This window comes from Monodon monoceros, unplaced genomic scaffold, assembly GCF_005190385.1.
Source record: "Monodon monoceros isolate NGI ecotype Baffin Bay Population unplaced genomic scaffold, NGI_Narwhal_1 Super_Scaffold_12, whole genome shotgun sequence".
Taxonomy (NCBI): domain Eukaryota; kingdom Metazoa; phylum Chordata; class Mammalia; order Artiodactyla; family Monodontidae; genus Monodon; species Monodon monoceros.
The window spans coordinates 34,210,537-34,223,602 of record NW_021703768.1 but is presented as its reverse complement, the minus strand read 5'-3'; the positions used below and the strand labels follow the sequence as shown (position 1 = coordinate 34,223,602).

Below are 13,066 nucleotides of genomic sequence, written 5' to 3'. Positions count from 1 at the left end.
AGGCGCCATGAGAGTTCCAAGGCCAACCATAAAGGTCAAAAAGTAGGCCTGGGCTTCCCTGGTGGCACAGTGGTTAAGAATCTGCCTGCCAATGCAGAAGACACAGGTCTGAGTCCTGGTCCGGGAAGATTCACATGCCGCGGAGCAACTAACCCCGTGCGCCACAACTACTGAGCCTGCGCTCTAGAGCCCGTGAGCCACAACTACTCAGCGCGTGTGCTGCAACTACTGAAGCCCGCGCACCTAGAGCCTGTGCTCCACAAGAGAAGCCACCGCAGTGAGAAGCCCGCGCACCGCAACGAAGAGTAGCCCCCGCTCGCCGCAACTAGAGAAAGCCCGCACGCGGCAACCACCAAAGCAGCCAAAAATAAATACATACATTTATTTAAAAAACAGTAGGCCCAATTCCTAGAAATCCCCACCCCTTCCCCCAAATAGCTGGAATACTCCTCCTACTCATTAGCCTATGAAATTACCCACCCCTAAAAAACCTGACAACCCCATACCCTGGTGCCTTTCTCGCCTTCTGATATGGCTCACACTCTGTGGAGTGTGTTTCTCTCTAAATAAATCAACTTCTTACCTATCACTTTGTCTCTCACTGGATTCTTTCTGTGATGAGACATCAAGAAAAAACCGTGGGTCTAAATCCTGAGACCAGGTGTATGATCTCAGTTAAAACACCGCGGGTTCAAGTCCCATTCTGGGTTTTGGCTGGTTCGAGTCCCAATCTGAGTTACACGGTTTCAGAAGTGAGCTGGGGGAAGGGTGGCCAGGAGATGAAGATTTGAAAACACATCCCTCTGGGCTTCCCTGGTGGCGCAGTGGTTGAGAGTCCGCCTGCCGATGCAGGGGACACGGGCTCGTGCACCGGTCCGGGAAGATCCCACATGCCGCGGAGCGTTTGGGCCCGTGAGCCATGGCCGCTGAGCCTGAGCGTCTGGAGCCTGTGCTCCGCAACGGGAGAGGACACAACAGTGCGAGGCCCGCGTACCGCAAAAAATAAAAAATAAAAAATAACAAAAAAAGAAAATATATCCCTCACATCAAATACAGTGAAACAGGTGTAAAAATTTTGTTTGCAGCTAGGAGTTTAAATTATGTGATTTTTTTTTTAAAGATAAAAGTCAGCACTAATTTCATCTATTGTAGGAAAAGAAGGCAGGTCAAGTCAAGAGACCTGAACTATATCAGAATAACAGACGCAAGATTTATGAAGTCTCTATCACTCTCTGTCAAACGGCAAAACACCGTAACAGCAGAGATTGCAACAGGGAAGACCCAATTTTGACTCCATGTTGGATCTGTTTCTTTGACTTTAGCATTTGCTTTTCGTAGCTTTTGTTATTATAATCATACATAATGGACTGCCTCAGGGAACCCTACCCACCTGTGAATGGCTGCAAGAAAGAAGAAATTAACCATCCCCAACCATCCCCTCCCGGAGGCTGGTCATTCCAGAAGATGTTTATCCTTTTTACTTTACTTCCTCCCCTCATCTCCCTCTCTATTCTGCCTTTTTACTTTACTTCCCTCTCTGATTCTATCAAAGAAACTGGCATCCAGACCCCGCTAAGATGGTTTTTTGGGGACCCTAGTCCGCCATCTTTTCAGTCCGCCGGCTTTCCAAATAAAGTCGTATTCTTTGCCTCAACACCTCCTCTCCCAGTTTATTGGCCTGCCGTGCGGCGAGCAGAGTGAGCTTGGACTCTGTAACAAGATCATCTGTTTCAGAAGTCATTCCTGCCGACCTAAACCTGGTATTTGGATAGAAATGATCTCGGCTTGTGGGATCTTCCTGGACCGGGGAACGAACCCGTGTTCCTTGCACCGGCAGGCGGACTCTCAACCACTGCGCCACCAGGGAAGCCCAACACTACAGTGTTTTGAATGAAGTACAGATGTCCCAAGCCCCATCCAAAGATGCTGAACCAGATTTCCTCACGTTAGAGTTTAGGAAACTATTTAACAAGTTCCACGTCTGATTCCTTGGCATAACAAGATTGGTGATCAAATCCTTTGCCTCTAAAGTACTACAGTTAGAAAAAACATTATTTGCCTTTCTCTTCATATTCTGAGCCCAGCTCCGTCCCCCTAGCGACTTCTCAGCGATGATCAGCGTCAGCCGAAAGCTTCCGGCGGGACTGCGGAAGAACCTGGCGAAGAACCCCAGTCCCAATCCGAACCCTACACAGACGCCCACCCCGGACCCAGAAAACTGTGAGCCCCGCCCCTCTGAACCTTCTATTGGCCCCGCCTGGCTCGGGATCCTCCTCTTGACTCCACCCACGCTGCAGCAACGGACGCTTGAGAGCGGGGCACCGCGTCCCGCCGGAAGTACTTTCCTGGGCGGAAGCTTCTGAGCGCGATATAGCGGAAGTGCCTGCGATTTTGCTCTCTTTGGTCTCGGCGGCAGAAGCGAGATGGTGAGTTGTTTGCAAGGGCTGTTGGAATCGGCTTCCATCCTAGCGCACTGCGCCGCGTTCCTTGCTATCCGTGGGGGCCCGGCAAGGTTTCCGATAAGGGGAGCCGGTGGGCAGGAAAGGGACATGCGGTGTCCCTCGAGAGGCAGAAGAATGGCCCCTACTTGTCTGGGAGTGCGGGGCCTGCAGTCGTGGAGCTGCAGCTGCTCTAGGCACCTTGCTTCTGTCTGACCTTTGGGGAGCCCGCACAGCCCTGTCCGCCTATGGGAAAGGACAGAAGAAGCATAGTTTGAGAGTGGCTCTGTACGCCAAGGAATCGTTGGCGGTGGTCTCTGGGCAGGAGCTCTTAGATTTTGGAGTAGGGATGGTAGGAAAACCACGTTATCTCGTCTTTTGCATTATATCTTTTTTTAAAAATAATGTAGCGGATTTCAAAACACAGCAGCTCTTGCAGGGGGCATTAGATGACGTGAAATTCCGATAGAGGTCTCTGTTTAAGGAAAGTCAGACTCTGCTATGTTTATAGCATTTGAATTCTTAATACATTGCAGTCGATTTGAAAACATGTAAATAAAATAAATACACCACATTTTAAACAAAAAGAAAAGTCAGACTCCCACAGTTTGAGACCTTGTGGTTGTCATGAAATCTTATCAATAGTTAACTGAAAACGTAAGAACGTGTGTAGAAATTGCTAGATTGAAGAATCGTCTGTCCCCTTAACTTGTAGACGAAGGGAACGTCCTCGTTTGGAAAGCGTCGGAATAAGACGCACACGTTGTGCCGCCGCTGTGGCTCTAAGGCCTACCACCTTCAGAAGTCGACCTGTGGTAAATGTGGCTACCCTGCCAAGCGGAAGAGGAAGTGTAAGTGCATGTTTACTAAACTCTGATAGAGTGTATCATGGCGTTGAGAATTCTCCCGTGTTTGTTTTGTACCTCAGTGGGGCATGACTGAGCATTTGGTGGCCCCTAGCAGAATGGGGCGTCTGTATAGCGATGAAGTGGGGTTAAAACCCAAGGCAGGCATTTTTAAGTATATTGACCGACAGAGCTTACAAGGTGTGTGGGGAAAACCGTTTATAACCTTCACCTGAATGTGTGTTTTAGATAACTGGAGTGCTAAAGCTAAAAGACGAAATACCACCGGGACTGGTCGAATGAGGCACCTAAAAATTGTATACCGCAGATTCAGGTACAGTTTTTATGTTTCAGTTGTAGTTGGTTCTGTGAGCTTGCATAACTATCCTCTCAACTGCCCTGGTTGGTGGGATGAGGTGTTAGCAAGGGACTTTTTTCTTCTGCCACCATAAGCTTCAGATCAGTTAGTTTAGATCTTGTGAATCTTTCAGTAAACAGTAGTATGAGCTATACATGCTGGGGCTTAGTTGGAGCTAGACTCCAGAAAATGTGATGACATTTGTTAGCATACCTACATTTCACTTTCCTACCAAAATTTGTCAAGATAATCGTGCATAAAGGAGACTTTGGGGTTTTGTGGCTTTAGGCAAGTGTGCTATAGAAAACTGTCAGTTGCTATTGCGTTTGTGTAGAAAGAAATTTTATAGTCTTCTATTACTTAAAGACAAGCCTTAGAGTTTTAATTTCAGCCCCCATCTAGACTAAACAGAAACTGCATTTTAGTGGTAGCTTTTGAGGGGTTAACCCACGTAAGCACTCAGCTGAGGTGATTTCTTTGTTGGGGAGGGCGGTTGTCCTGTGCAGTGTAGGATATTTAGCAGAATTTCTGACCTACTGCTGAATTCCAGGTTTTCAAGTTTTAAAGAACCGGAAGACGGTTTGGGGGTTTGTAAACACAACACCCTTAGATGTGCTTGTGTTCATTTGCTAAAATGACCTTTCTTTGCGCTTTGCGCTTCATAATGTGTAAGACTATTATACAGTAGTATAGGCTTAGGATTCAGTGGTCTGCTAGTTCAATGTAAGAGTTAAGAGCATGAATTGAAGCCAACTTTAACCTGTCTGTCCCTCAAAAGAGGGATAACGGTACACTTCAAGTAGGTGTTAATATTAAATGAGTTTACGTTATAGAGTAGTTAAGCAGTTGAGAAAATGTCTACCATTAAACACATTGTTTTTCCTTGGCTAAAGGAAAGTAGGATCTCTGGCTCGTAATTTAAGAACTCGTTTTCACAAATGCCTTAGGAATCTTACGTGGTGGGGAAATGCTGGCCCAGTGATCAGCACAACCAAATATGTTGCCCTTTTTTCTTTTTTTTTTCAATTAAAGTTATCTGTATTCCTGAAATGGCTACCTTGAAGCAGAAGGAAGTAAATACTGCAGCTTATCAGTGATGTTGTAAAAATAAATGTCTGAACATATGAATTCAATATTGATTTCAGATTTAACTGAGATAAGCTCATAAAAATCTGTTATAGCAAAAATTAAAATGTATGCATTGGCATTGCTGAAGTAACTGTTCTTGTTTTTAACGGTGCAGGCATGGATTCCGTGAAGGAACAACACCCAAACCCAAGAGGGCAGCTGTTGCGGCATCCAGTTCATCTTAAGGATTTCAGTTATTAGTCACGCAATAAATGTTCTGGTTTTGAAAAACTGCCTGGTGTGCTAAGGTATTTTTAATAGGCTTGTATCAATGATTTGTATAGGTTTGCGAATGGGACAGCTTAAAATCAGATTTACTTGTTAAGTGGCTGTTTTGGAACAGTAACTTTTGAACTGGGTTGTGATACTGCTTAAGAGGACAAGGAACAAGCAGAATTCCAGGATTCCTTCAATCAGACAACACTGGCATATGATGTGAAGAATATAGCGAATTTACATAGTACAATTCTTAGTACAACACATGGATATTTAAAATGTTAGAGTGAAAGAGCGTAACTTAATTTCTTTTAGGAACATCTGTGGTCTTTGGGGAGTGGTTATCAATCGTTAGGATAGGCTTTGCAGTACCGGTGAGAACGTGAAGGATAGGAGTTAAATGAACTCTATTTTAGAAAGGTGATTTTTTTCTTTTTTCTTAAAATGTTTACTGAAGTATAGTTGGTTTACAATATTGCGTTAGTTTCTGGTGTATAGCAAAGTGATGCAGCTATACATATACTTTTTCAGATTGTTGGAAAGGTGATCTTAACTGTTGCTTGGCACCTAGGTTATAGGCTGTGCATGCCGTTTAAGGTGGTCAGCTAAGTGAAAAACTAAAGCAACCTGCTCAGTGTGAGTCAACAACAAAATATGGAAGAAAGTTTGTAGGGCCACGGGCAAATACAGTGGATTGAGTAGAATATAAAGGAAGGCCAAGTATAAACTTAACATTTGTAGGCTAAAGGCAATGATAAATAGATCCCTGGAATTATTTTAACCCTTAGCTGGGTGATCATTGATTTTCGGTGCTCTGAATTTTTTTTGCCTTGCTTTCCCAGTTCTAGTGTTACTGCCATTTGAAGTGAAGACAAGGCTGGCTTTGTTGGACTGCTGAATGAGAGAATAGAACATTAATTAAACAGCATAAGTGTTGGAACAACTGGCATAAAATAGCAGTGTGGCCAAGCTGTGCTCTCCTAGCTTTTAGCTTCCCATTGTATTAAGTATAACGTCCTTAACCTGACCTTGAAGGGGTCTTCATGATCATCACTGCCTCACCAATCTTATCTTTAGAATGCATTCCCAAAATTCTAGCTAATTCTTTTCCTCCCACTTTTTTCCTAACTCATCCTTCAGGTCTTAGCTTACATTTAACTTCTACAGAAGCCCCTGCTGATCTAAATCTACATTGGGCTTCCTCCCAATATGTGAGACTCAACATAATGACTCAGTACTCTGTACTTTAGGGATGCATAATTGCGAGCATGGTTCCTGGATCCAGCTGACATTCGTTAATGTGATTTTACTGCTGTGCCTGTGCCGCAGTTGTAAGCTGGAGGTCTTAACATTATGGGCTTCCGAGTTCAGTGAGTGAAGGTGCTTCTACAGTGGCTGCGGCCTAAAGTTGGTATAGTAGGTTCAAGTTTATGAATTGCTTTTGACCTACAAAAATAGTGGTTTTAATATATTTTGGCTTCAGAGTACTGAAATAATCTAACTTGGTGTTAAGATCTTTCTGAAATCTTCCAGTGTTACTAATGGTTGATTCCTGAGTGATGGAGAGGCCCATTAAGATAGGTAATGCCCAGGATGGAATAAATATTAGGCCTTGAGATGAATGGGCACTGACCTGAAGACGTGGAATTTCTAAATCCTGGGCCAGAAAACAATTGGCACAAAGGGGTTGTGAGAGAGGTGGGCAGTGATGCATTAAGAAAGGCCTGTGTATTTGAGTGTAAGGGGAGCTTATCTCTTGTTTGCCAGTGCCTATGACCCTTGACAGACAGGTTGGGTTTCAGTGGGAAATTGTCTGATGCAATGGTAAGTATCTCCATAGATCATAGGTGGCTCACAGACCAATTGAGGCTGCTCCAATCACAGGTAAAATTAATTTTAAGACTCAGGGAGCAGCAGTGGGAGAGAGATGGAGCTGGGTTAACACATTCAGTATAGAATGCAATGAAGTGGATTCAGTTCATTGAATACTAGTTTGCAGGAAGTTCACATCTGACGTATCTCATGTCCTGAGGGTCAAAGTTGGTTTGGACAGTGGGCCTCAATCTGACAAAAGATGCCTAGGGCCAGTGCCACAACTAAGGAATTTGTGTTTCTTGGGCAGAGGATACTCAGGACCAGATGGGTGTCACCAAAGGGTATCTGAAGTGAGACCCAGGAACATGTCTTAATGTTTTGTGTGTTTACTTGGCCTTTCAATCACAGATACTGTGGTTTGTCAGGTCTAGAGAAGGTGAGGGGGTTGGTAAGAATCTAGAGGGGTGAGGATGATCAGATGTGGAAGGTCTTGAGTATTATACTAAGGAGTTTGGACTATAGCTTGAAGCAATGATAAATCATTGGAAGGTTTTAAGCACACAGAATGGCATGATTAGTTATTAGCAAGATTAATATGGTGCTGGGAAGTGATGGTATGGATGTGATACGTTTTGAAGCTGGAAAACCAGGCAACAGGTTCTTAAATAGTCTGAAAATCGTGAGGTTGTGGACTAAGGTAGCAGTGGGGCTGGCTGTAGGGGGGATGTCTCTACTGAGAACATGTAAAACTTGAATCAAAGGGAGTAGCTTCCAAGCCCCCTCTTCTGTATCAGGCTGTGTGAGGCTTCCATCAAATCACATATATAAAAATATAGCGGGACTTCCCTGGTGGTCGAGTCGTTAAGACTCCATGCTCTCAATTCAGGGGGCCTGGGTTCAATCCCTGGTCAGGGAACTAAGATCCCACATACTGCAACTAAGCCCGCGAGCCGCACCGGAGACCCAGAGCGGTCAAAAATGAATAAAAAAATAATAACTTAAAAAACAGCGTTGTGTCTAGTGCGGTAGGCCTCAGAAATATTGGAGGTAGGAGTCTTGGATGTTTTGGACTAGGGGGCAAGGAGGTGGTGCATTCACTGGGAGGGAATATAGGGTGGAGGCCACAAGGGGGAAAATTAAAGTTAGGTTTTGTTGCCTGTGCGATACCAAGAGGAAGTACATTGGAAGAAGTGAGTAAGCCTGGTGGCCGTTCAAGTGTAAAGCCTGGGCTAGAGGTCTGCATTTGGAAGTAATGAACAGAGAGTTGTGAAAGGGAACTGATTTTAGGGGTTAAAATGGTGAAGATAATTTAAATGGAGGTATGAGGTGATGGTGAGACCTGGTAGGCGTTTAGAAATGATGAGAAAAAAAAGGACTTCCTTTTTTCTTTTTCTCTCTTTTTTATTTAAGGACTCAGTTTCTTGACTGATGAACTTCAGTAAACCATCCTTGACTCAGTAATGGTTGAAACCATTTGAAAATACAGATAATTAGAAAGAAAAGACAGTTTGGAGAGGCTCAAGGAAAGATTTGGGGAGATGTCCATAGGAGACGCGAGGAGAGAGAGTGGTTCATTAATTTGTTCAACATATTACATACGATGATGCTACTATGTGCTAGGCAATGTTAGAGATACAGTGGGAGCAACAACCGACATGGTTGAAGTTGACAGTTGACTCTAGTGGTTGCAGAAATAGCCCAGGACGTAGGATAGGGTTGAAACCAAGTATTGTATGTGGCTGAAGCCAAGGAGAAAAAGATTTTAAAATTAAAAGAAAAAACCTTACAGGACTTGCAAAATTTAGGTTAGTGTTTACTTCCATAAACCTTGTTTCAATAGAGCAGCAAGAACAAAGCCAACTTGCTAGAGGTTCAGGGGAGATTGGGCAATGAGAAACTAAGAGTTTAAAATTAAATATACTTCTGGAAGAACCTAGATGTTCTATGATTCCCTTTCATTTCTGTTGATACAGTGCCACTTATGAACCAGATCTAGTGACCTCTATGTGCCAGAAGCAGTTCTAGGCCAAGGAGATACAAGTGGAAAACAAGGCAGACAAGGGTCCTTGTCTGACAAAGATTTCAATAGCATGTGTGTGTGTGTTGGGGGTTGACAGACCTAGAACAGGTAAGCAATTTTGGGTAGTGATAAGTGCTGTGAAGACAAAGATATAAAGAGTGTGATAGAGTGGGAGTAGAGGAACCTTTAGAAAGGTGGTTAAGAAAGTTAAATTATGGGAATTCTGTGGCGGTCCAGTGGTTAGGACTCTTCACTGCTGAGGGCCCGGGTTCAATCCTTGGTCAGGGAACTAAGATCCCAACCCTAACTTTTACCAAGTTAAATGATAAGGAGCTTTCTCTTTCTCATTCGTACTACATATGGATTGTATTTCATTCTTTTGTTGTTTTTTTTTTTCCTCAAAACAAAAGGCAGTTCAGATCATAATCTAAGAGAAGCACAGGGCAGAGGCTATCAACCTCAGGAACCAAGAATGGAATCTGAAGCAAAAGCTTCCTTGTATGGTAAGGTAGAGGGATGTCTTGTTCAAAGAAAATACCAGTGAAAAAAATGGTTCTCATGTATGCAGGTGGCTTGTAGATTACCACAGGCATGGTATGTTGATTGAGGTAAAAACACAGATCTTATTTTTGTGTCCTCATCTTTATACAGTGGAAATATGGTCCTGTGCCCCAGGATGAAGACTTGGTCTGACCCTTGTTTTTTTGGGTTATTCACAGATAACAAAAAATATCCTCCAGTCATGATTAGTTGTAAAAAGCTTTGTTTCAGTAAGTTATTTTTTTATTTCAAATAAAATTTCCAGTCCTTTGTTATATAGTCAAACTTCAAAATTGACTTAACCTTATCTCACATCTTCCAGCATGGGCCTCCTTAGGGTTGGAGCCAGCAGTGGAGAAGGAGGCATGGTCCCTCTGATCTCAGCCTTCTCCCTGTATACGTTCTCTGGGGCTTGTGAGCTGCAGTTGCACTCCTCAGTGGGGTTAGAGTAGACAGGAGGAGGAAGGAGAGGTGGGGGGTGGGGGCTGGTTCCTCTCGGTCGGGTGGGTAAACAATGTCTGGACCCTGCAGGTGATTAAACTTCTCCTCTCTTGGGCATTTGTGTGACCGCTCCTGTAGTTCCCATCTTAATTCAGAGTAGTCTTTTGTGATCCCTTCCTAGCCCCTAGGATCCAACCTCTTTCTCCTGAGGTTTTCTCTACCTCTGAGGGCCCTATAGACAGGATTCAAAATTATCCCATGCTGTCCTTCTCTCCTGAGTGGCCCACATCTTGTCCACAGGAAACATTCCCACCTCCCTGGCCTGAACACGTTCTTAAGTGCAGGGAGATCTCAGGCAGCAGCACTTTCCTGGCCCCCCACCAAAACAGTTGCAGGAAGCAAATTTCAAAGCTCTCTGAGTGGTTCCTTTGAGGTTTCCTTCCCTAGGTTTAGAGCTACAAGGTAGTAACCCCCTTTTCCAAGAAGGTTGAGTTGAGTACTTAAAACTCTTCAAAGAAATTTCTTTACCAGTCTTTCCCTTGGACCCCTCTATATCCTTGATCTGGCTGAGGAGTCTAAAGGCTGTGACCAGATGTAAACTATTATAGAATGGATGAACAACAAGGTCCTACTGTATAGCACAGGGAACTATATTCAATATCCTCTGATAAACCATAATGGAAAAGAATATTAAAGAATGCATATATATGTATAACTGAACCACTTTGCTGTACAGCAAAAATTAGCTCAACATTGTAAAACAACTATTCTTCAATTTAAAAAAAAATGGTTCTTGTATACATTTCCAGTGTGTGTGTGTGTGTGTGTGTGTGTGTGTGTGTGTGTGTGTCTGTCTAATTTGGTACTTCGGGCCCACTGCAGTGAAAGCGCCAAGTCCTAACCACTGGACCACCAGGGAATTCAGAGCCCTAATCTAATAGTGTTACATTTATATAGCTCTGCAAATCATCTAGCACATGTAAAAAGTGTGATTTGCCCTCAAAAATGTTTAAAGTGATTTGGACTCTATAGAGATATGTGGAGGAAATTAAGGCCTTTAGGGGAAAGGTCTTTTGTAAAAAAGACCACTGATAAAACAGGGTATTGGAGAAAGGTCCAGCTTCCTTAAGTTACGGCAAGTGGTAGAGGTGGCTGAGGAAGAAGCAAATGGGATTAATACCAGGTGGCCAATAGTTCTGTTTCAGAAACACGACCATCTTGGGCAAATGGGAGGAAGCATGGCTTGTCAGTAAATGGCTCAGTCACCTCAAGAGTGGAGAGGGCATAGTCAGAGCAGAAACTGTTTATGGTCCCTGTTTTGCAGGGGAGCAGCCCTCAGGAGAAGCAGCTCCCCAAGGCAGGAGAGACAGGAAGCCTCAGAAGTACTGTTCAATTAGGATGACTGGAGAGAGAAACCTCTGGGAACATACACCTCTGAGGTAGAACAGCATGGCACAGTGCTTTTAAATTTGCAAGAGACTTGAGATGGTGTAAAAAATATTTTGGAGAGGAACAAACTAAGGCACAGAGATGGTGAAAGGTATATATTTTCTTTTTCTGGTAATAAGGATTCTGACAATAGTGAGTGTTATTGGAATGCATTTAATTAATACAGACATTGTACAATGTAAGATTCCTTTTATAGAAAATTTGTCTTTATTAAATAGAATACTTACTCATCTATGGCCTCGGTGTGGAACCACAGTGCTAGTCATACATCATATAGTACAGACATTAACATATGTAATTTTAGCACTGGATTAACTCATTAAGGTAATAGCAAGCCATTTTCCAGTCATAGGGATCAGAGCAAATCTGCCCTTTCCTGATTCCTGCCCTCCCCCCACAAAAAAAAGCTCTATGAGAATATACTACAGAGTTCTAAATTTTTGAACAGCTCTAAATTTTGAATAAATTTCACATTCATCAGAGACAACTCTTCGAATCTAAGTAGATGAACTATAGGCAGATTTAGAGACTATCACATGGGACTTCCCTCGTGGCGCAGTGGATAAGAATTCCAGTGCAGGGGATACGGGTTCAATCCCTGGTCTGGGAAGATCCCGCATGCCGTGGAGCAACTAAGCCCGTGTGCCACAGCTACTGAGCCCTCGCGCCTAGAGCCCGTTCTCTGCAACAAGAGAAGCCACCGCAATGTGAAGCCCGCACACCACAACGAAGAGTATCCCCCGCTCTGCACAACTAGAGAAAGCCCACGCAGAGCAACGAAGACCCAACACAGCCAAAAAGTAAAAATAAAGAATCACATGATGCCTTTTGGTATTTTTCAATTACTTGAATTTAGACCAATGCTACAGTCTGTGCAGATGCAAGCACAGAAAGTCATTTAGTATTTGCAAACTAAGAAAACTTCAGGGCTTCCCTGGTGGTGCAGTGGTTGAGAGTCCGCCTGCCGATGCAGGGGACACGGGTTCGTGCCCCAGTCCGGGAAGATCTTACATGCTGCGGAGCGGCTGGGCCCGTGAGCCATGGCCGCTGAGCCTGCGCGTCCGGAGCCTGTGCTCCACAACTGGAGAGGCCACAACAGTGAGAGGCCAGCGAAACGCAAAAAAAAAAAAGAAAACTTCAGTTATTGCTCAAAGCGTGGTAATTATATACATATATAAACAGAAATAACATGTAGAGTATAAAAATACAAACATCCAATTAAAATAGCTGGTATACCAGTGAGGGTTCAATGAGGAGACAGAAGTCACATGGTAACTTGAACAGGAAAAGATTAAGGGATTAGGGTAATAAGGGATTGGCTAGGAAAAACTGAAGTGAACTCTTCAGGAAGAGCAGAAATAAGAAGCAGCCACTACTAGAGCAGAGATAGAGCACCCAGGAAGGAGGCCTCCCCACCCCCGGAGTTGAGATCCAGATGTCTGAGAAGATGCAGCATGGCTCACTGGATGTTGAAGTGTCTTGTTTCTGGGACTTGCTGGGAAGCCACCAGAAGGGTGATGGTGGGGAAGCCATTCATGGGGAAGTGCCTTGTCCAACAATGTTCTGTTTTGAAGTTGCCTGAAGGGGGTCCAGGGAAAGCTTCTGGTCATTAGGGGCACCTAGCCGGTGCACAGGGCAGGAACCTGGCACTGGAGAAGCCACCAACACTGCAGGGGCCTGGCATTGGGAAAGCCCCCATACTGTGGGAGCTTGGTCCTGGAGAAACCATAGGCCTCTTTCTGAATCACCAAGAATCATTTTGATACAGCTTAGAGCTCTTTGTCAGATTCAACATGAGTAAAATCTGTGCTGAATT

The 13,066-nt window shown here is 44.0% G+C and overlaps 1 protein-coding gene and 1 non-coding gene across 2 annotated transcripts; both read left to right on the top strand.

Moving 5' to 3' along the window:
• Positions 1-2,289: 2,289 nt before the first annotated feature.
• RPL37 (ribosomal protein L37) lies at positions 2,290-5,001 on the top strand. Its single transcript, XM_029217730.1, has 4 exons — positions 2,290-2,426; positions 3,154-3,289; positions 3,533-3,617; positions 4,885-5,001. Exons 1-4 carry the CDS (start codon positions 2,424-2,426, stop codon positions 4,952-4,954), a joined length of 294 nt encoding a protein of 97 aa, XP_029073563.1. The 5' UTR covers positions 2,290-2,423; the 3' UTR covers positions 4,955-5,001.
• LOC114893517 lies at positions 4,726-4,804 on the top strand. The gene has a single exon (XR_003792935.1). It is a non-coding gene; the product is annotated as a small nucleolar RNA SNORD72 (small nucleolar RNA).
• Positions 5,002-13,066: the final 8,065 nt, after the last annotated feature.